General features: G+C 41.0%; 1 protein-coding gene across 1 annotated transcript; it reads left to right on the plus strand.

Annotated features, from left to right (window-relative positions):
- Positions 1-15,746: 15,746 nt before the first annotated feature.
- Positions 15,747-17,533, plus strand: LOC133825115 (uncharacterized). The gene is made up of 2 exons (XM_062258104.1): positions 15,747-16,811; positions 16,865-17,533. Exons 1-2 carry the CDS (start codon positions 15,747-15,749, stop codon positions 17,531-17,533), a joined length of 1,734 nt encoding a protein of 577 aa, XP_062114088.1.
- Positions 17,534-25,002: the final 7,469 nt, after the last annotated feature.

A 25,002-nucleotide genomic window follows, 5' to 3' on the forward strand; every position in this document is an offset into this window, starting at 1 on the left:
TGGAAAGCTATGGTTGAAAATGAGACAGGTCTGAAGATTAAAAAGTTTAGAGCTGACAATGGTGGTGAATATGAAGACAACATATTCAAGAAGTTTTGTTATGAGCATGGAATCAGAATGGAGAGAACCGTGCCAGGCACACCTCAACATAATGGTGTAGTTGAGCGTATGAACCGAACATTGACAGAAAGAGCGAGAAGCATGCGTATACAGTCAGGTTTACCAAAGCAGTTCTGGGCAGAAGCAGTCAACACAGCAACTTACTTGATTAATTGAGGCCCATCAAGTCCACTAGAGCACAGAATACCAGAGGAGGTATGGAGTGGAAAAGATATAAACCTATCACATCTAAAAGTTTTCGGTTGTGTAGCTTATGTGCATATTAGTGATCAAGGTAGGAATAAACTTGATCCTAAATCTAAGAAATGCACTTTCACTGGCTATGGCGGGGATGAGTTTGGCTACCGTATTTGGGATGATGAAAACAAAAAGGTCATTCGTATTAGAGATGTGATTTTCAACGAAAGAGTGATGTACAAGGACAAACACAAAATTGACGCTATTGACTCAGAGCATAGTGGGCCAATATTTGTAGATGGAGATTATGACCCAGATAGTTCTGTGACAGAGTCGATTGAGACAAGTCCTCAGGGAGAGAAACTTGTTGGACAAAGCGGTACACAACAGTCTGCCACAACGCTACCTCCTACTCCAGCTCCTGTATTGAGAAGGTCTTCTCGACCTCATGTGCCTAATAGGAGATATATGAACTATTTGTTGTTGACTGATGAAGGAGAGCCTGAATGCTATGATGAAGCATGTCAGACTTGTGATGCAAGCAAGTGGGAGCTTGCCATGAAAGACGAGATGCAGTCTTTGATTTCCAACCAGACATGGGAACTAGTTGAGTTACCCATGGGTAAGAAGGCACTTCACAACAAATGGGTGTACCGGGTGAAGAAAGAACATGATGGCTCTAAGAGATATAAAGCCCAATTAGTAGTCAAAGGATTTTAGCAGAAGGAAGGAGTTGACTATACTGAGATTTTTGCTCCTGTTGTGAAGCTCAATACTATTAGATTAGTGTTGAGTATTGTTGCCATTAAAAATCTTCATCTTGAACAGTTAGACGGGAAGACTGCATTTCTTCATGGAGACTTGGATGAGGAGATATACATGCATCAACCAGAAGGTTTTTCAGAGAATGGGAAGAAGAACATGGTATGCAAACTTAAGAAGAGTTTGTATGGCCTAAAACAAGCCCCAAGGAAGTGGTACAAAAAGTTTGACGATTTTATGCACAAGGAAGGCTTCCAGAAGTGCAACGCTGACCACTGCTGCTATTTCAAAAGATATAGGTCCAGCTTTATCATTTTGCTACTTTATGTTGATGATATGTTAGTAGCAGGTCCAGATATGGATGATATCAGAAGGTTGAGGTAGCAATTGTTAAAAGAGTTTGACATGAAGGATTTAGGTCCAGCAAAGAAGATTCTTGGAATGCAAATCACAAGAGATAAGCATAGAAGGATTTTGCAGTTGTCTCAGTCAGAGTACATCAAACGTGTTTTGCAGAGGTTCAACATGGGCAATGCCAAGCTAGTTAGTACACCGTTGGCAAGTCATTTTCGCCTATCCAAGGGTCAGTCCCCTGAGACAAAGGAAGCCAGAGATTTCATGGCTAAGATTCCTTATGCCTCAGCTATTGGGAGTTTGATGTATGCGATGGTTTGTACAAGACCAGATATTGGACACGCAGTGGGAGTTGTTAGCAGGTTTATGTCAAATCCAGGAAAAGCTCACTGGGAAGCAGTGAAGTGGATTTTGAGGTATCTACGAGGCACCACAGATAAGTGTTTGTACTTTGGAAAAGGTGAATTAAAAGTACAAGGCTATGTAGATGCAGACTTCGGAGGTGAAGTTGATCACCGGAAAAGCACCACGGGTTATATATTCACTGTTGGAAATACAGCTGTTAGTTGGATGTCTCAAATGCAAAAGATTGTAGCTTTATCCACTACAGAGGCTGAGTACGTAGCAGTGACTGAAGCCAGTAAAGAGATGATATGGCTTCAAGGTTTGTTAAATGAGCTAGGATTCAAGCAAGAGAATAATGTTTTGCATAGTGATAGTCAGAGTGCGATCCACCTGGCAAAGAATTCAGCATTTCATTCTAGAACCAAGCATATTGGACTTCGTTATCATTTCATCAGATCTTTATTGGAAGATGAAGTGTTAATACTGAAGAAGATCCAAGGAAGTAAGAATCCAGCAGATATGTTGACAAAGACGGTGACGATTGAGAAACTGAAGTTGTGTTCAACTTTAGTTGACCTGCAAGAGTAACAAGAACGAAAAGCTCTGCTGCATAGAGTAAAGTGTGAAGACAGATTGAAATCAGTCTTCAAGTGGGAGATTGTTAAGAAAATGAATACTATATTTAGATATTCCTATATTAAGAGTTATTAATATAGCTTTACTAAAATAAGGAAAGGCTTATATTAATTAGTATATATAGGACGACTAAAAAAAAATGTGTGGTTTATATGGTTTAGAAAAACCTATAAATTAGTTTTATGTATTCATTCTCAAATATCCCAAAACAAAAAGAAGACAAGCTTAGAGAGAGAAAAGCTTTTGAGAGAATTTTTGTGAGAAAAAAATTCTTGGGTATAATTGGGGTGTGGGTTGTGAGAAGTGTTGTAAACACTTTGTGTATTTTTGTTCTCAGTTTCAGTAAAAGAATTGCAGCAGATTTAGACATTTTTGCGTGTGTGTTATTTCCGCTACTATTTTTATTCTCACTAATCTGATTCATAAGAAAATTCGCGTAATTTTTCCCAACATCATGAAAATCCAGAACTAATAAGTTCAGAAAAAAAAAGAACATGACATAAACAATGACATAAAAAGTCATGTACATGTACATAAGTGTTATTATTTCAAGAAAAGTAAGGTAAGATCACAAAACACAATAATCCTCTAGAAGAGAAGAAGGAAAGAAAAAAGCTCAGGCTCTTTCCCTGTAAGCCAGAAAGGAGAAAACGAGAGCCAAAACTCCCACCATCAATGAGGGATATGCAAAGCCGCCATGATTGGCACCATGATCATGCGGCTGAGGGGAAGGAGTCATGTCCATTCCAGGCATTTGGTTGTGGCCATCGTGGGCAGCAACCACTAGGAAGCACAGGGCTAAACAAGCAACCAAAGAAGCAAAGTTGACCTGAAAAGCCATTTCTATTAGTGATTAGTATATGGCTTTTGTCTTAAGAGAAATGTCTATTTTTAATTTCTTTACGGTTTGTGCTATTTCCACTAAGGTGGAGGTTTTTATAATGTTAATGTCATTGGCTCAATTTTGGGGTTAGTCCGTTTATAATTTTTTTTATTTGCAAAATTTGTAGGTGGCGGCATGTGTACTACTACCATTTGCCCATCAATTATTGTTATTATTATTATAAGTAAAATATTAACGAGATTTTGTTTTTTTGTTTTATTTAAAAGAATTACTTGAATTGTCAACTGTACTAGAACTTGTACTATCCCATTAGGTGGATTGTGGCATGTACTATACTTTGCTTGCATGCTTGGTAAGAAGATGAAAAAGATTAGTATTTATCCTAAAATTTAGTATAACAAAGAAGAAAATGATCTTTAGTAATTAATTTAATTGCCAACAACAAAAACAGCTTGAAATTTTTTTAGTTTCGGCAAAAATAGATAAATAAGTTTTTTATTTTTTTAACTTTTACAATAAAATATCTCAAATTTTGGACATAGTTATAAAATAATTACCCTAAACTTTCCAATTCTTGCTCTAATAAACTTTCAAATAAGCACTGTATGTCGTTATTTTCAGTAATAAATAAAAGTTTAGTTTGAGTATTTATATTTGAAAGAGTAATGCTGTTCATCATATTTCAATTTGTTGACTTGGTCTTTTTGTTAAATTTTAATATGGTTATCAATATCTCTTTAAAAAAAAAATATGGTTATCAATATATTATTATTAAACATATTATTTATATATTTAAATTTGGACCCACCACTAATTGTATTCGTCTACCGTATACATTGTCGTCTCATGTCTATAAATTCAATTGCGATGGAAACATTTGTCTACATTTAGCACAAAGTAGTTGGTGTTAAATTACATAACAAAATTTAAATAGTTAAAAATATTTACATATCAACACCGTACTTGAATTTGTCTTACTTTTGATTAAAATTTTAATGAAGTAAATAGTGTCGTTATAAATCATGGACATTCAAAAATCAAACTAATTTTTTATACAAAAATAATAAAAATATTAATTTTCTTTTTGGTTGCTATTTCCAAAACTTATAATTTTTTCCAGCAAGACTTTTTGTTTGAAGTTAGTTACACATATATGTTCTCATGTGTTTTACATAATTATTTTCCTCCTTCAAAAGTCAAATATTTTAGTATTATTTTATCCTTCGAAATAATATATAACAAGAATAATTGAGAGCATGTAGGCAGTTGCTTCAAAACGTTTCTAATACGAGTAAACGTCAACCATGCCATATACAACCTGGACGTAAAGTCAATGAATTATTTTCTGTATTACTTGTACGTTTCAAAATTATAGATATTACATTATTTCTGCCTTTTTTTTTTAAATATATAAAAATTATTTTATCATGTTATATTATTTTATAATATGATATCTAGATTAAATAATGTGACAATAAGTGTCATATATTGTAACATATAAAAAAGACTTGTAATATTTGGATATATGTGAATATTTAAATATGTATCATATTTAGAGTTACAAATTCAGTTAGAAGTTTGACAAAATTACCACCAACTTAAATGAGCTATAGGGAAAGAATCTTTCATAAAAACGAAGATTATTCTTTGCAGAAAATTCAAAAACATATTCGAATCGAGAATGAATCTATATGTAGAGATAAACTTGTGGAGGTGTCTAATGGAGAGACTTCCAAAGAAAATGTGGTGTCACAATCAGAACACCAAAAAAAAAAAAAAAGGATTGGCAAGAAGGGTAATGAGAAACATTTGGGTCCAAAAACCAACCCAAACAAATTTAAGGGTGAGAAATGTCATTGCTTTGTGTGTGGGAAAATAGTCACTATGCTAGAAAATGTAGGCATAGGAATGACCAACAATGACCTAAGGTGAATGCAACTAAAGAGGAGAATATCGTTTTTACCCTTAGTGAGGTGAATGTGGTCCAAGGCAATGAGAGCAAATCCAAAATATTTGGCAAATGTACTACTGAAGTCTTTCTCACCTCTGGCAAGAAAGTCACATTAGTGAATGTGCTTTATGTTCCCTAAATGAGTAGAAATTTGCTAAGTGGAAATTTTCTTGGCAAGTGATTTTATGCACTCAAATATTGATTTTGATCCTTAGATTGGTTTGTTTTTCCTTAATTTTTGTTTAGATTAGATGGGTTTTCTTTAAGTGTGCAGGAATTGAATTTTTAGGTGTTTTGAACATTATTTTGGGTGTTTAAGTTAGAGAATGATGCGTTTGGTCGTGCCCAAGAGGCAAGAAGTTGCTGAAATTCAAGAAAAATTCAAACCTGGAAAATTCTAGGCGACATGTTGCCCGAAATATGGCGATGCATCGCCTGGTATATGCGACGCGTTGCTTGTTGCGCCACCAAAATAGGAAAACGTGTTTTTCACTTGAATTAAAAAATAAGATGGCTAAGGAGGTTTTTGGAGACTATGGCATGACCACAACACATATATAAAGGAAAAGAAACACATTTGTAAATGGGATACTCATTGGAGAAGGATCTAAGAAGTGAATCAAGCAATATCAACGAAGTTCTTTAGTGTTCTTTAGTGAGTATAAACCACATCATGTGGCTAAATTTTCATATTTTATTGGGGTGTAGATGGATCTCTTGACATGAATCAAGCAAAGTCTATTTTAATCCAATATTATTCTTGTGTTCTACTTTGAATTATTGTTGCTTTAATTGTGAATTTCATATTGTTCTTTATAGTAATTGAATTATAATTAGGGTTGTATTTAGATTGCTCGAGAGGGGACCATTCAAACAATCCGACAGCAGGTAGAACAACTTAGGTTGTGTGAGATCGAGAGATAAGAATAAATATAGGTAAACCAAGATAATTCTAGATTGTGAAATCGAGAGATGAAATATTTAGGATTATTTCTAGTGTGGAACTTAATGAAGGTAAGGATAAATGGTCGTATAGAGATATAGGCTAGATGTCACTTGTGCATTCTTTATGCGGCACTCGAGAGAGGGTATAGAGATAAAACAATGCTCTAGGTTTTTGAACATATTTGATTGATTTAGGCACATTAATGATTATGGGTAAAATTGTTCGAGAGTGAAGTTTAAACCTTAACAATTGTTATTATCTCGAGTCTATTCACATTTAGTTATTTGTTCTTTAAAATTCATAGTTATTTATTATTTTGCTTTTTGTTATCTTTCAAAATTGATTGCTTAGATAAAGTTAGGATTTAGTATTTTATATATTTAATTTATTTAATTGATTTTAATCCTTGTGGGATGATATCTGTCTATAGACTACTTTACTCCTTGTTTGATTTGTGCACTTGCAAGAATATTCATTATTTTTTGCAACAAATTTTTGGTGCCATTGCTGAGGATTAAAAAGAAATGAAAATTTAATTACAATAGCAAAGAAAATATCGGATTTATTTTAAGTATTTTTTAATTATTTATTTGTTTACTAACTTTGGTTTCTAATTTTTTGTTGTTATTGAAGGTGTATGCGAAAAGCTCGTCCCTCAAATCTTCTACCATTAAATTATGAAATTGAAAGAACAATATCTTCTATTACGAGAGAGCGACGAGATAGATCATGAAAAATGGCAGACCAAGTTAATAACAACAATGTACCAGCCAAGAACAATAATGCTCCTGTGAACGTACTAGCAAACCGGACCTTGAGAGACTATTTTAGGTTAGTAGTGAATGACAATTATTCAGGCATTCAAAGGCAACAAGTGAATGTCAACAATTTTTGAGCTTAAACCAACCTTGGTTAACATGGTGCAGAAAAATCAATATTTTGGCCTAGCTGATGAAGACCACAATATTCACTTGGCAACTTTCTTGGAGATTTGTGACACGATCAAGATCAATGGGGTCACGACAGATACTAAAAGATTGAAGCTATTTTCATTTTCGTTGAGAGATAGAGCTCGAGCTTTGTTTTAATCTACAACTCCAGGAAATATGACTACTTGAGAGGATATGGCACAAAAATTCCTCACCAATTTTTTCTCGCCATCTAAAACGCAACAACTAAGGGCTGAGATTACTTAATTTAGATTGATGGGGTCCGAGAAATTGTATGAGGCATAGAGGATTGGTTTCAGGTTCAACTATTGTACAATGGGCTCAATAGTCCAACAAGATCACATATTGATGTCGCATCTGGCAGAACCATTATATCAAAGACACTGGCGGAAGTATTAATCTTCTTTGAGGATATGGCCATGAATAGTTGTCAATGGCAGAGTGAAATATCGACGGTGAAGAAGGCAGCTGGTGTTTTTGAAGTAGATCAAATAACGTCTGTTGACGGTAAGAACTCGTCAATGATTGATGGTTAGAAAACTTTAATCTCTATACTATAGAAAGCTTTGAATTAGATAGGAAGAACTCTAATCAACAGAAGGAAACTCAGGCCACAATGAAAACCAGAAACATATATTTCTTAAGTCTCTTTCATACATTCAGTTTTCCAACCCCTTAGCCTGAGGGATTGGAGCCTATTTATAGGGGGGGTCTCTATTGGCCCTGGATACAAACAAGTCCCAGACCACAGGGACATACACAGGTACTCTGATAGTGTAGTGGCTCAGGGTGTAGTGGTGCCTACCCTGATGGTGTCAGAGTCGTGGCCTAGGACATAGTACTGTCGGCTCTGGCGTATGGTCGGGGGTGTCCAAGTGGTACCACTACTCTTCGTACAGGTCCGTACCGCCACTACTCCTGAGTCGCAGATCATAGGGTCATGCCTCTGTTCTTTCCATAACCGTACACCCCGTGTCAGCGCATGTGTTTCGTACTCGGTCGTCCTCATCGATCCCCGTTCAATGCTCCATGTTTGTTTGGCATATCAACAAGGTTCCTCCAAGTGATCCCGTGCCTATGTCAAGGAGGCTTCAACCTATGCGTGTTCTGAGAAGTCAAGGCGCCAGGGGTCGGGGCCGGCTTATGCCGGTCACATGGACACGAGGCTCGCAGCATGGGCCCTGCAACAAAGCCACACCCTCGCATAGCGAGGGTTCCTCACGTAGCGAGGCTGGCCCTCTTCCCTCGGGTGTAGGCGTGTCTCGGGGTACGGGTGTCGCGACAAGGCCACACCCTCGCGTAGCGAGGCTGGCCTTCTTCCCTCGGGTGTGGGCATGGCTCGGGGTATGGGCGCCGCGACAAGGCCACACCCTCGCATAGCGAGGGTGCCTCGCGTAGTGAGGCTGGTCTTCTTCTCCCGCATGCTGGCGAGGTGAGGTCCGATGCCTGAGGGGTCAAGGCGTACGTTGATGGCCATCCGAGGACTCTCGCATAGTGAGGGTGGCGTTTGGTTTGGTAGGTGGTCAAGGGCCCTCGCATAGTGAGGGTGGCTCTCTTGGCCCAACTCCTTCAACGCCCTGTGATATCCTCATCCCCTTGTACGTGCACTAAGTAGCATGTAGGATACCTCGTAGCATAGAGCTTCACTGGTGAAATAAAATTCACAAAGGAAAATTTTCCACATTTACACTTCCCCCCGAGTCTATAAGTATACTTTTAAGTGTGCTTGTAGACTCTCTCTATTTCTCTTGCTTGACAGGTACGGCCACCCTTAGGGGACTTAGCCTTGGAAATTTTTCAACGTCGCTCGAAGAAGTACGAGGTGAGGTTTGGTTTTTTGTTTAGTGTCCAAAGGAACACGACAACCACCTAACACTTGGGGGATCCATGAAAGTTCCTAAGGTTGCATAAGGGCTAATCATCCTCAATCGCGGATCCCAAGGTTCGAAGCCACTTGTCCACACCAAGATTTGCCTAGCCAAGTGGCATGCTCTCCAACTTATTTTTGCGAGTTCAAGGGTTCTATCCTCCTCCAAAGCATTCTTGAGGTGCCCTTTCTTTTTTTTTTTTTTTGATCTGATGACGATAATCTTTCCGGTGCACCTTGATTATACTTGTAAGGACACATTAACCTGTTGGGCTGTTGGGGTCCTTTTATATTCATTGCGCACGCTTATTACTTTTTTGCGAGAAGCGTCCTTCTCGTCCTTATACATAGTACTATTTTTTTTCCAAGGGTCCCTTGTAAGACCCTTTTTGGGCTAGCCGACTTAATGGCCGATCTAGACTTATCAGGTGATTCCCTCCTTACAGCCTCACCTCTTGGGGTGTCGGCCTTTCGTTGGAGGTCATCCTTGTAAACTGCTCCCTTGATATTCATAAGGGTAGCTACTCCTTTTGAATATAAGAGAGATTTTTTTTTTTTTTGCTCATGCCTCCTGTCCTGCCCCCCAAGTGCTTGGTGAGATTTAATTCAGCAGGTAGTTCGGTTGATGCTCGCATGAAAAAGAAAAAATCACATGTGAAGTTGTTAACATTTTCATTTATAGCAGTCAGATTACAATGACATGCATATAGAAGGCTTACATCTACTTGGGGGTTATGTAGGTAACCTCTTTGATTCTCGTCTACTGAGATAGCCTATCTTGCGACAAACTAAACATAGCTACTGCCTGTGCTGGGAGTGGAAGTCTTATTGGTAGTACTTCCTCAGGTGCTCCGCGTTCCATGCTCGGGGTATGATGGTGTCGTCCATGCGCGCCAGCTTGTAAGTGTTCGGGGGTATGCACTGAGCCACCTGGTAGGGCCCTTCCCAATTCGCCCCCAGCACTCCTGCGCCTGGGTCTCGCGTGTTAGGGAGTACCTTCCTTAGCACCAGGTCGCCAACTCTGAAAGTTCTCTCTCGCACCCTCGAATTGTAGTACCTTGCGGCGCGCTGCTGGTATACTGCCACCCTCATTTGTGCTTTTTTCTCTCTTCTCTTCGAGCATGTCTAAGCTTTCGGTTAGGGCTACGCGGTTGGCTTTGTCTCCATATGCCTGTACCCTGTGGGACTCGACTTGCATCTCGATTGGGAGCACGGCCTCGCACCCATAGGCCAAGGAGAATAGGGACTCCCCAGTAGTCGTGCGTGGGGTGGTTCTGTAAGCCCACAGCACATTTGGTAGCTCATCCACCCAGGCTCCCTTCATCTTTTCTAGCTTTGTCTTCAGGTTCTTCTTAAGGACCCTGTTTATGGCCTCCACTTGCCCATTGGCCTGGGGGTGCACAAACACGGAGAAACTCCTCCTTACGCCCCTTTCCCTACAATATTCATCGAAAGCTCCTCCTTCGAACTGGGTACCATTGTCGGAAATAATCTTTTAGGGTATTCCATATCTACAAACAATGAACTTGTTGACGAAAGAGGTGATGTGCTTGGCGGTTATCTTCACAAGGGGTTCTGCTTCTACCCACTTAGTGAAATAGTCCACTGCCACCACTGCGTACTTCTCTCCACCCCTGCCTGTAGGAAGAGCGCCGATTAAGTCTATCCCCCAGATAGCGTAGAGCCAGGGGCTGGTCATGCTGGTCAGTTCGCTTGGGGGTTTCCGAGGGTAGTTGGCGTGCCTTTGGCATTTGTCGCATTTCGTGGGAAAGTCATGCGCATCTTTCTCCATGAAGGGCCAGTAGTATCCTTGTCTCATGGCCTTCCTAGTCGTGGAGGGTCTGCTCTCGTGGTTGCCGCACTCTCCCTCATGTATCTCATGTAGCACTTTCAACGCCTCCTCCTCTTCCACACACCGCAGGAGTGGCATTGAGAATCCTCTTTTGTAAAGGACCCCATCTACCAGGGTGTATCTTGCGGCCTTGTACACCAACCTCCGGGACTCGTTTTTATCTGTAGGCAAGGTTCCTTCTTCCAGGTTCCTCTTGATTGGCTCGGTCCATGATTCCCTTGGGACACCAATCATGTGCACGTCCACGCCTTCGATGCTGGGCTTGGGTAAGTATTCCACGGGTATTGACTCCAGGATATCACCATCCTTGGTAGACGCCAGCTTTGTGAGTGCATCGGGATGGGTATTCTTTTCTCTGGGGATTTGCTCTATATTATATGCCACCAACCGTCCTAGATAGCCCTTCACCTTCTCCAAGTAGTCTGCCATCTTGGGTCCCCTTGCCTGGTACTCCCCCTTTACTTGGCATACTACCAATTGAGAGTCACTAAAGATATGAAGGCGCGTCACTCTTAGTTCCTGGGCCAAACGCAGGCCAGCTAGGAGCACCTCGTACTCTGCCTCATTATTGGAGGCCTTAAACCCAAATCAGATTGTGCAATACATTCTGTGTCCTTCGGGCCCAGTCATCATGATGCCCGCTCCTGATCCTCCTTCATTTGACGCCCCGTCAACATGCAAACTCCACTCCTCCAAACCTCCTAGCTCTTCCTCCGTAACAGGCTGCTCCCCTTCTTCATTCCTTCCTTTATTCGGCTGATGGGTGAGTTCTACTATAAAATCTGCCAACACCTGTCCATTGATGGAAGCCCGTGGAGTGTATACAATATCAAATTGACTTAGCTCGATCGACCATTTCATTAGTCTCCCCGAAGTCTCAGGCTTATGTAAGACCTGCCTCAATGGATTATCTGTTAGGACCTCAATTGTATGTGCATGGAAGTAAGGCCTCAACTTCCTCGAAGCCACCACTAGTGCATAGGCCAATTTTTCGATCTCTGGATACTGGTTCTCCGCGTCCACCAAACGATTGCTGATGTAGTATACGGGTTGCTGCTGCTTCTTCTCTCCCTTAACCAAGGCTGCGCTGATGGCATGCTCAGACACCGCTAAGTACAGGTACAGCTTCTTGCCCTTCTCTGGCTTTTCCAACAGGGGTGGCTTCCCCAGGTGCTCTTTCAGCTTGACAAATGCTTCCTCACATCTTTCATCCCAAGCAAACTTTTTGCTCCCTTTGAGGATGTCAAAGAATGGGAGGCACTTGTCGGTGGACCTCGAGATAAACCTATTAAGGGCCGCCACCCTTCCCGTTAGGCACTGCACCTCCTTCTTATTCTTTGGCGGGCTCATCTCTATTAGTGCCTTTATCTTGTCAGGATTGGCTTCGATGCCTCTGGAATTGACCATGAAGCCCAATAATTTTCCTGAGGATACCCCGAAGGTGCACTTGACTGGATTCAACTTCATCCGGTATTTCCTGAGCGTGTCAAACATCTCACCAAGGTCTTTGTTGAGCTCTGCTGCTTCTTTGGTCTTCACTAGCATGTCATCCACATAAACCTCCATATTCCTTCCTATCTGGTTGGCGAACATTTTATTCACCAACCTCTGATAGGTGGTCCCGTGTTTTTGAGCCCGAAGGGCATCACCTTGTAACAGTAGAGCCCTTTGTCTGTAATGAATGACGTGTGCTCTTCATCTGCCAGATTCATTGGGATTTGGTTGTATCCTGAGTAGGCGTCCATGAAACTCAGTAACTCATGTCCTGCCGTCGCATCTACTAGCTGATCTATCCTGGGAAGTGGGAAACTGTCCTTAGGGCAAGCTTTATTCAAGTTCGTGAAATCGATGCAAGTTCTCCATTTCCCATTCGGCTTCGGCATGAGTACTGGGTTCGATACCCACAAGGGGTAGAAAGACTCACAGATGAACCCGTTGGCCTTCAGCTTGTCAACCTCCTCCTTTAATGCTGCGTATCTTGTTGGGTCTAGCGCCCGCCTCTTTTGCCTGACGGGCCTTGCTTCTGGGGAGATGTTCAGGTGGTGGCACATCACACTAGGGTCTATACCCACCATATCCTCATGACTCCATGCGAACACGTCTAGATTATCTTTCAAAAATTTCATCAGCTCCTCCTTCACATCGCCTTGCAGGCTCCTCCCTATCTTCAATTTCCTTAGGGGTTCCTCCGTCACCGTAACCTCCTCTACTTCTTCTACTGGTTCTGCTCTTGACTCATCCACAACCCGAGGGTCCAGTTCCTGCGGACCCCCCGTGGGTATACGTAGCTCCTCGTGTACCACCATGGCCATTGGCTCACGCGGTTTCACAGGCGCACGGAGTGAGGTGTTGTAGCATTCCCTTGCCTCTTTCTGTTCTCCCTTCATACTAGCGACCCCTCCTGGAGTCAGGAACTTGACAACCAAGTGATATATTGAAGTTATGGCTTTCAATTCTCTTAGGGAGGGTCTCCCCAATACCGCGTTGAAAGCTGATGCACAATCTACTACAACAAAGTTAGACATGATTGTGGTTTGCCGGGGTCGCTCCCCCATGGTAAGTTTCAACTCGATCATTCCAAGGGGTTGTACTGAGTCCCCTGTGAATCCGTATAGGGACGACTGGCAGGGCTTCAGATGACGAATGCCCAATCCCATCTTTTCCAAAGAAGGGCGATATAGGATGTCCACCGAGCTCCCGTTGTCCACTAGGACTCGATGCACACGCATATTTGCCAATTGAACTGTCAACACCAGCGGATTATTGTGGGGAAAGTGTACCCCCCGTGCGTCCTCCTCAGTGAAGGTGATTGAATCGTTTTCTCCCTTGAAGCTTTTCGGGGGTCGTTGTTCCAAACTCATGACACAGGGTGGTGGACTTCGCCTGGCTTCTCTAGTGTACCGATCTCGTCCTCTGCGGGAGTCCCCTCCAAACCCCGGACCTCCGAAAATAGTTCTCACTTTTCCCCGGATCTCTGGAGCGTCTCTTTGCGCCTTAGATATCACTGGCTCATCCTCCAACTTCGGCCTTTCTCTCCTGGGGGTGTTATTGGTGGAGTGTCTGGTCCTCTCGTCGTCTACTGGGAGAGTGGTTTCCCGACCCTTCTCTTTCCTCTTGGGCAGGGTCACTTTTGACTTACTTTGCAACAGGCCATTCAACACCTCCTGCATGTTCTCCAAGGTAGTCTCCAGTCTTTGGTTTTTACGGTGCAGCTCACGAATCTCCTCTTCATAGAGATGAGACTTAGAACTCGAGCTCACGGAATGGACCCGGGGTTGCTTATCATGTCTACGCGTCGAGGGGCCCGGGTCTTGCCGGCCGGAGTTCGGTACCTGTGGTGGTTTGGGAGGAGGGAACTCGTTGGCATTCTCGGGTGGTACAGTAGTTGTCCTTGGAGGATTCTCACCGGGCGGGATGGCCGGTGACGAGGCCTCCCTGTCATTATCGTGAACCTCAGGGTCCCTTGGGGGCTCTACGTCTCGGGGTGGAGGTGGATCCTTCATGGAGGCCTTCAGCTGGACTCCGGTAAGGTGGACCTCCACCTCTCGAGGCTCCCTGAGTCGCTTCGAACGTCTTGGCATTTCTCCTTGCCAGAAGTAATGGCAGAACAGTAGCTTGGTGCTTACGTTCCCACAGACGGCGCCAAACTGTTGATGGTAAGAACTCGTCAACGATTGATGGTTAGAAAACTTTAATCTCTATACTATAGAAAGCTTTGAATTAGATAGGAAGAACTCTAATCAACAGAAGGAAACTCAGGCCACAATGAAAACCAGAAACATATATTTCTTAAGTCTCTTTCATACATTCAGTTTTCCAACCCCTTAGCCTGAGGGGTTGGAGCCTATTTATAGGGGGGGGGTCTCTATTGGCCCTGGATACAAACAAGTCCCAGACCACAGGGACGTACACAGGTACTCTGATAGTGTAGTGGCTCAGGGCGTAGTGGTGTCTACCCTGATGGTGTCAGAGTCGTGGCCTAGGACATAGTACTGTCGGCTCTGGTGTATGGTTGGGGGTGTCCAAGTGGTACCACTACTCTTCGTACAGGTCCGTACCGCCACTACTCCTCAGACGCAGATCATAGGGTCGTGCCTTTGTTCTTTCCATAACCGTACACCCCATGTCAGCGCATGTGTTCCGTACTCGGTCGTCCTCATCGATCCCCGTTCAATGCTCCATGTTCGTTTGGCATATCAACAAGGTTCCTCCAAGTGATCCCGTGCCTATGTCAAGGAGGCTTCAACCTATGCGTGTTCTGAGAAGTCAAGGCGCCAGGGGTCGGGGCCGGCTTATGCCGGTCACATGGACACGAGGCTCGCAGCATGGGCCCTGCAACAAAGCTACACCCTCGCATAGCGAGGGTTCCTCGCGTAGCGAGGCTAGCCCTCTTCCCTCGGGTGTAGGCGTGTCTCGGGGTACGGGTGCCGCGACAAGGCCACACCCTCGCATAGCGAGGGTTCCTCGCGTAGCGAGGCTGGCCTTCTTCCCTCGGGTGTGGGCATGGCTCGGGGTATGGGCGCCGCGACAAGGCCACACCCTCGCATAGCGAGGGTGCCTCGCGTAGCGAGGCTGGTCTTCTTCTCCCGCATGCTAGCGAGGTGAGGTCCGATGCCTGAGGGGTCAAGGTGTACGTTGATGGCCATCCGAGGACTCTCGCATAGTGAGGGTGGCGTTTGGTTTGGTAGGTGGTCAAGGGCCCTCGCATAGTGAGGGTGGCTCTCTTGGCCCAACTCCTTCAACGCCCTGTGATATCCTCATCGCCTTGTACGTGCACTAAGTAGCATGTAGGATACCTCGTAGCATAGAGCTTCACTGGTGAAATAAAATTGACAAAGGAAAATTTTCCACATTTACAACGCCATTGATGGAGTAAATGTCTACTTTGACTAATCAGATTAAGGGTCTCACTGAAAATAAACTAGCAGCTAGTTAAGAAACAATGAATGTGGCACAAGCTTCTTGTTCTAATGGGTTGGTGGATGAACAATGCCAATATGTCAATAAGAACTACAACTTTAGGCCCTACAACAATTTTCCTGCACACTACCATCCTACCCTTCGCAATCATGAAATTTTTTCCTATGCCAACAATAGAAACATTCTCCAACCACCTCAAGAGCCACCTAGACAAATGGGGGAGAAGCCTTCACCATCACTTGAAAAATTACTAAAGACTTACATAGTGGACTCCAAGGCAAGGCTAGATCAACATGACACTCATCTAACCAATATTGAAACACATTGTACTAATATGGGAGCAATGATGAAGAAATTGGAAACACAAGTGGGTCAATTGGCCAATACTATGAAGAATCAAATATCTAGATATTTTCCTAGTGATACTGAGAAGAATCCAAAAGAGCGCAATGCAATCACTTTGAGGAGTGAAAAAGAATTGGATGCTATTACAGTTGAGAAGAAAAAGGTTGATGAGATCCCAATGAATGGTGAGAAAGAAGAAGACAAGAAAAAGGAGGAGATTCCGAAGAAAGAGTCATTGGTGGCTAATCTGGGTTCAATTATTGTTCCGGACAACCAACCCAAGATCATTACTCCATTACCATTTCCTCAAAGATTTCACAAGAAGGCGATTGTTGAACAATTTGCAATGTTCTTGAATATTTTCAAGAAAATACATACTAAGATTCCTTTTGTAGATGCCCTTGAACAAATGCCAAACTACGCTGAGTTTATGAAGGAGGTAATGTCGAAGATGCGTAAGTTAAAGGATTATGAAATAATGAAGCTAGCAGAAGAGTGTACTGTCATTATCGAGAGACAATTATTAGAAATGTTGAAAGACCCGTGTAGTTTTACAATTCCATGTGTTATTGGAGAGCTACATATTGGGAAGGCCTTGTGTGATTTGGGTACTAGCATCAATCTAATGCCTCTCTCAATCTTTCAGAAACTCAATCTTGGAGGGGTCAAACCAACTACTATTTCCCTACAATTGGCGGATCGTTCTTTGACGTATCATAGAGGTATCATTGAAGATGTTCTAGTGAAGATTGATAGATTTATTTTTTGGTTGATTTTGTTGTGGTTGACATGGAGGAAGACCAAGAAATTCCTATAATCTTGGCAAGACCTTTTCTAGCAACTGGGAAAGCTTTGATTGATGTTCATGATGGTAACTTGACTCTAAGGGTGAATGGTAAAGAAGTAAAGTTCAACATTAGTGATGCTATGAAGTTTCCCAAGGAGCAAGCAGATTGTAAGAGAGTGGATGTAGTTACTCCATGCTTAAGAGACTTTTTCAAGACTATCTTTCATAATGATCCTTTGGAACTATGTTTGACAATGCCAATTTCTAAAGATGACCTTGGAGTAGATTTGGGCATGAATGATGTGGAGGTGGTTGATAGTGGCTTTGCTTTAGAAGCATTACCGACAGAAAAGGAGGTGTCTAAGAAGGAAGATATCAATAAGGCTCCTACTCTCTATAATAGCTCGAAGAAAAAGAATAGTACTAGTGATGGGCTTGTTTTGAAGCAATTACCCGCTCATCTTCGGTATGCATTTTTTGGAGATAGATCTACCAAACCTATAATAATTTCAGCATCATTTATTGAGGAAGATGAAAGAAAGTTGTTAGAAACTTTAAAGAGGTATTCATCCACTTTTTCTTGGTCAATTTCATATATTAAAGGCATTAGTCCAGGAATTTGTATGCACAAGATTCTTATGGAGGACTCTGATAAGCCTTCCATTGATCATCAATGACAACTTAATCCAACTATGAAAGAGGTTGTGAGAGCAGAAGTCTTGAAGCTTTTGAATGCTAGAATTATTTATGCCATTTCTGACAGTTCATGGGTGAGTCCAGTTCAAATGGTACCGAAGAAAGGAGGAATGATGGTTGTAACGAATGAAAAGAATGAGTTAATTCCAAATCGTATTGTGATGGGGTGGAGAGTGTGTATTGATTATAGGAAGCTTAATAAGGCAACTCGGAAGGATCATTTTCCCTTGCCTTTCATTGACCAAATGTTAGATCACTTGGCGGGCCATGATTTCTATTGTTTTCTAGATGGTTATTCGGGATATAACCAAATTGTTATTGCTCTAGAGGACCAAGAGAATACCATTTTTACTTGTCCACATGGTACATTTGATTTTCATAGGATGTCGTTTGGTTTGTGTAACCATCCACTTTTCAAAGGTGTATGATGGCCATTTTTGCTGACTTGGTGGAGAATATAATGGAGGTATTTGTGGACAAATTTTTAGTTTTTGGTTCCTCGTATGACTCTTGTTTGTGCAACCTTGGGATAGTTCTCAAGAGATGTGTGGACACCAATCTTGTTCTTAATTGGGAGAAAGACCATTTCATGGGTAAGGAGGGGATTGTACTTGGGCATCAATTTTCTTCTTTGGGTTTTGAGGTGGATAAAGAAAAAATTTCTACTATTGAGACCATACCACCACCAACTAATGTGAAGGGGATTCAAAGTTTTCTAGACCATGTCGGTTTCCATAGGCGATTTATTAAATACTTTTCTAAAGTTACTAAGCCACCTTGCAAGTAATTAGAGAAGGATGAGCCTTTTCTTTTTGATGAGAAACCTATCGCATCCCCTATTCTAATTGTGGCCGATTGGAGTGAGCCATTTGAGATAATATGTGATGCAAGTGACTTTGTTATTGGAGCGGTTCTTGGGCAGCAAAGAGAAAAGTTTTTTAGAGCTATTTATTACTCTAGTCATACTTTGAATGAAGCTCAAGAAAATTATACAAATATCAAGAAGGAGTTGTTAGCGGTGGTTTATTCTTGTGACAAGTTTCGTCCTTATATAATTTGATCTAAGGTGATAATCAATACCGATCATGCAACTATTTGGTACTTGTTTGAGAAAAAGGTTGTTAAACCTTGCTTAATTAGATGGCTTCTATTGCTCCAATAATTTGATTTTGAGATTCAAGATAAGCAAGGAAGTGAGAATGTAGTGGTTGATCATTTATCTCGTCTTGAGGGGGTAAATAGTGGAGATGAAGGTTCGTCAATTTTTAAGGCTTTTCCGGATGAGAAATTATTTTCGATGGCAACTAAAATCCCTTGGTATGCTGATTTTGTCAACTATTTAGCATGCAAAGTTTTTTCACCAGGTCTATCCTCTCAACAGAGAAAGAAATTTTTTTCATCCAATTATTTTCAAGCATTGTGCGAATCTTGTTATAAGAAGATGTGTACTTGTAGAGGAAGTAAGTGAGATTTTATTCCATTTCCATTCTTCTCCCGTGGGAGGCCATTTTGGAGTTGTAAGGAGTACTGTAAAGGTCCTTGATAGTGGGTTTTATTGGCCTACTTTACACCGAGATTGTTATGCATATGTGAAGAGTTGTGATCGGTTTCAATGCGTGGAAAACATATCTAGAAGGCATGAATTGCCTCTCACTAATATTCTAGAAGTGGAGATCTTTGATGTGTGGGGTATTGATTTCATGGGACCATTCCCACCTTCGTTTGGTAATCCATACATTCTCTTGAAAGTGGACTATGTAAGTAAATGAGTAGAAGTTGCTGCAACAACTACGAATGATGCTCAGGTTGTAGTTAAATTTATTCAAAAGAACATTTTTTTTTAGATTTGGTACATCAAGAACAATACTTATTGATGAAGGTAACCATTTCTCTAATAATTTTTTTTATGCTCTTATGGAAAAGTATGGAGTAAGACATAGGATTGCCTTAGCTTATCATCCACAATCTAATGGTCAAGCAGAGATATCTAATAGAGAAATTAAGCTTATCTTGGAGAAAATGGTGCAATCCAATAGAAAGGATTGGTCAAACAAGCTCGATGATGCTTTATGGGCATATGGGACAACTTTCAAGACACTTATTGGCATGTCTCCTTATCAGATTGTGTTTGGGAAGGCTTGTCATCTACCATTTAAGCTTGAGCATCGTGCACAATGGGCAATTAAAAAGCTGAATTTTGATTTGAAAGCTTCGGGAGAGAAAAGACTTCTTCAACTTAATGAGTTAGAAGAAATTCATCATGAAGCTTATGAGAATGCACAAATTTATAAGGAGCGAACGAAAAAATGGCATGATAAGAAAATTCTTCGAAGGGAGTTTGTACTGGGAAAGAAGGTCCTTTTATTCAATACTCCTCTTAAATTCTTTCCCGGTAAATTAAAGTCTCATTGGCCGGGATTGTTCATAGTTATTCAAGTCTTTCCATTTGGAGCTATTGAGATTCAACGAGGTGATGAACCTGCATTCAAAGTAAATGGCATTGGTTGAAGCATTATTTTGGATCATCTTTTTAATGGGAGGAAACCCATCTTTTTAATGACTTTTATTTATATTTTGTAGAGTTTATTAGTAATTTAGTTTAGGATTAATATTAATTTTAGTTTTTAAATTTTTATATAAAAAAATGATGAAAAATGAAAAAAAATTGGGTCAGGCGCTGCATCGCCTGCCTAGTTGCGATGCATCGCTAAAAGCGGAAATTTTCGAGCATTTTGGGCCACAAAACAAAGAGCTTGGCGATGCATTGCTTGAATACTGGTGATGCATCGCCTAAACCTTAATCGCATCAGGCGACGTGTCACTTGGTGAATGGTGACACGTCGTCACTTCCAGTTTTTTTTTCTGTTAAAAAAATCATCAAAATTTAAAAATCTTAATCAAAGAGTCACGATTTTTTTTTTTGTTTTTATTTATTTATTTAATTATTTACTTCTTTACATTTTTTTCCTTCTCTCCCATTCCCATAATCCCTCTTCTCTTTTTCTTCTTCAAGCTCTCTATCACCATCCTCATTTTTTTTCTTCATTATTACTCTCATCTTTTATGATTCATTCTCCTCACATTATTATTTCCTTGCTCAATTTATATCATGTATTACTCTACACTATATTTCTCAAGTTTTTCTCAATGGCAAAGGTGAAATGAACAAGAGTTTCCATTCCATCCCAAGTAGGGTCATTTCTTTTCTTTTGGTTGAATTCTTTTCTTTATTTTGATGATAATTGGATGTTTGGACTGTTTTGTGTGATGATATATACTTTTGGAGAAGATTTAATGTCTATAGAGGTGTTGGAGTTGTGCGGCTCTTTAATGCATATCAAGTGTTTGATAAAATGCTCCAATGACAGTTTCCATTGTTTGTTTGAGGAATTACTTGAATTTTGTGGGTTGTTTTAATTTGTTTATGCTTGGAGAGACATTAGAAAGTTTGGGGGTGATTGATTTTAGCAATTTTGAATTGATATAGTACATGTGGGATGTTGGTATTTTTTTTTATGATTGGTGCTTTTCTTTGGAGTTTGGGGGAGAATTTTGGTGTTTTGTCAGAGGTAGTTTGGGTTCAAGAGTGTTGTTAATCTTGAGAATGGTTGTGGGGGTCTTTGATTATTGCTTATGGGGCTTAAAAAGAAGAGAACCGAGGCCTCTACCTCAGTGTCCTTTATTGTACAACACTCTTTTGTGAATGATGAGGCAAAGGCTAAATATAAGTTGTATAATGATCAGAATAAGAAAATAATCCTGGAAACTTCTTTTCAGCCGACGCCACGTGATGACGATTTGTTGAGCATGATTCAAGAACATGGATGGAAACGCTTACGTGAGGTTTCCATTATGGGGAATATTAGTGTGGTTAGAGAATTTTATGCTAATGGCACCCAACAAAGAGAGAGCAATTCTGTGATGGTAAGTGGTCGAATGGTGAATTTTTTTTCGTCGGTGATTAATGCATATTCTGGGTTACCATGAATTTCGAATGATGAATATCATACTGTAATGCCCTACTTCCTTAGAGTTGTTACTAAGTGAGTTTAAAATGTGCAATTAACTCTCTAATCGAGGTTTTAAGACAAAAGTGTAATTCAACCATAAATACATTCTTATACTTTGAAAATAATTCCATTCATTGAAAATCATAAAGCATTTAACACTTGGGATCCCAAAATACTGTTTAGAAATATTTACAATTCCAAAATATGATTAAGGTCGACTAAACGACAATACTAAGTTTAATACAACCATCTCCCAAAAATACCCCTGGTCGTGGCAGCCAGGCAGGCCAAACATGTACGCGTCGCTTCACGCTCTCCATACTCAAGGTTGGTCGACTTTCCATTTGCCCTTACTTGCACCATAGAGCACCCATGAGTCGAAGCCCAGCAAGAAGACCCTCACAAGTAGATAACATATGCATATTTAACATTCAACATATAATCAAGCTGCCAATAGGCTAAACATATACGTCCATGCCGTCCCAGGCACTTTACTAGGCCCTAGGTTCACGGTCTACACCGTAAGGATATCCCAGGTATCCTATAGGGTCTCGCCCTGGCAACTCGCACTCCGCGTGCTAACCGCTGCTCCCAGCCCCTTGCCGTACTCGGCCTTGCCATTCTTGGCCTTCGCCGTTCTCGGCTCTTGCCGTTCATCCACATATACATAGCATAAATAAATAAACACTTAAACACGTATAATCATAATCAATGGGACTACGCCCTGCAATTCAATCATATAGGGTCGTGCCCTGCAACACAAGCTATAGGGCCTCGCCTTGCTTTATGGGTACAACAATTTCTTACCTGTGTCCCGAGCACAGTCCCTTAGTCTAATCCTTGCTGGAACCCTAGTCACAACGCACCAACAATATCCATCCATCAAGTTCCAATCTATTAAATATCTTTGAGTCTTAATTCTAATCTCCGGCACCTCGAATTCTATCAATTTGGGTGATAAAATCCATCTCAATTCCTAAGCCTAAAACCTCGTTAAAGCCCAAAAATGCACTAAGCATCGCGGCCCCATAAGGCCATGGCGCGGCCCGCCCCCAACCAGAGACCTCCAACCCCAAAACAGGGCAAGCGCGCCGCGGCCCTAGCAAGGGCATGTTGCGGCCCTCCCTTCTTCTTGGCCTCCAATTTTTTCTAGAGGGCCGCGACTCAGCAAGAACAATGCCGTGGCCCGACCCTTCAAACCTAGAAAATTCCTCCATTTTTACCACGAAAACCAATCCAATTAACCCCAAAATCAACCCAACAACTCAAGCTAATCATCACAGAAGTTATACCATGGACTCAGTAACAAAACCTAACAAGAATTCTAGCTCAAAACCTCATCAAACTCAAAGATGATTCTTCACCCAACACACATGCAATACTCTAAAATTTCAGCAGAAAACCAGTATAATTCACCAAGTTAAGAGCTTACCTTGAGCTAAGTTAAATCCCTGGATTAGTTCTCTAAGCTCCAAGCTTCTAGCTCCCGAAATTCCCAGCTCCAATTCCTTTGTCTTTGGTTAGTTTCCACCAAAATGCTCCAAGTTTCCAAAGGGAGAAGACTCCAAGAGAGAGAGGAAGAAAGAGGGTCGGTTTCCTTAGCTTCTAAACACTTCTCCAATTTTGTTTTTATTTAACTTAAGTTTCTAAGGTTATCTCAAAGGCTCGGGGTACCAAAAACGTCCCCAAGGGAATAATGGTAAATTTCCCCAATATTCCCTCCTAAACATTCTATCTTCAAATATATCTCCAAATATTCATTTCCATAACCCGATAACCCCATAAAACATCTAATACCCGAATTACCCCTCGACTCGCCCCGAGTCGGATTTTCAACCTCGTTGTGACTTTCTAGCTAACCGCTCCCTAGGACTGTCTTGGATCGTGCAACACAGATATATCACAATTATTACAATTATCACATTTATGCCCTCAACGGGCTAAAATTACAAACATGCCCCTATTAACCAAGCGGGGCCCACATGCATATTTAATTCACCTAAACATGCATCACTAATCACATACCAATACAAATACACATATTATATTAATAAATCACTTATTGCCCTCCAAGCACGCTAATCAAGGCCTTCAGCCTTATTAGCAAATTTGGGTCGCTACACATACTATGGTGAGAGAGGGACCGAATTACAGATTTATTTTAAGTCAACTTGGTCCCCTTGGTGTGGATTAGAATTATTCTACTACTGATCTGATGGTGCCTCGTAATGTGCTTAGTAAAGTGTTGAATCCTTATGCCAAAGCATGGCATAGTTTTATTTGTTCCACATTGATGCCCTCTACCAATAAGTCTGAGATTCTGGTTGACCGAATGGTTTTGTTGTATTGTATTGGTGTGGGCAAGTCTATTGATGTTGGCATATTAATTTGTGACAATATTTTGAAGATTATGATGGGTGCTACTATTGGTGGTCATGGTCATGCCAGTCTGATTACAGGGTTATGTCAGGCGATTGGTGTTATGATGAATGAGACTGAGCCTTGTTTGCAAAATACCACTATTGATCATGGTAATTTGACTCGTGGTTTGTTCTGGCAAGGTGGAACTCCTCATCCTTCTGTCCTTGGATTTGAGGTGGATGATCCTGAGAATGTCCCACCACCGCCTTTTGCTCCACGTCCACTTCTCCTACCGCCACCTGGTGCTTTCCAACAACCTAATTATGATACTCAGATTTGGCAACGTGCTTGTGACAGACAAGCTCAGCGTGCTGCTTCTTCGTCTCAACTTGATGAGGATAGGCATTATTCGCTTGTAGTGTGTATGATATGCAGGAGTGTCAGTTTCACTTCTTCAACTACACGACGAAGGTTCATAATCAATGGCAGCAATAATTTCCCGATTTTCATTTTCCATAATTTCCAGGCATGTTTCATGATCCCTACCATTCTCCAGTGGCGAGGGAGCCACCAGTTGCTGATGACGGTAATGATATGTTCGATCATCCTTAGTCGGGCCATGGGGTATTCTTTTCTTTCCTTGATATTTTCTTGCTAAATAGTGGGGTCATTGTTTTTATTAACTTTCAGGGACAAGAATTTATTTTTATTTTATTTTCGTTTATTTTATTTTTCTATTTTTAGTTGTGTGAACTTTCATTTTTTATAGTTTTTATTTTGTTTTTATGTTTTATTGGATGAACTTGAATAAATTGAGAAGTTGACTTTATGACTCATGGGTTTCAATGATAACTATTATACTTAACTCTTTGATATCGCATGGTGTGTGTTTTGAAGTTTATTGATTGTGTGCTTAGCTTATCTTACTTGGTGTTAATATTATTGTCTCTCGTTGAAGTATCGCTTTATGATTCTTATTCAATATATGGCTTTGCGGGTATTGTTGAGACTTGGATTCATTTTGTTTGACATAGATACAACTAGAACTTGCTTGATCAATTTGTTGAGGCGAAATCCTA

This window comes from Humulus lupulus, chromosome 3 (genome assembly GCF_963169125.1).
Source record: "Humulus lupulus chromosome 3, drHumLupu1.1, whole genome shotgun sequence".
Lineage (NCBI taxonomy): Eukaryota > Viridiplantae > Streptophyta > Magnoliopsida > Rosales > Cannabaceae > Humulus > Humulus lupulus.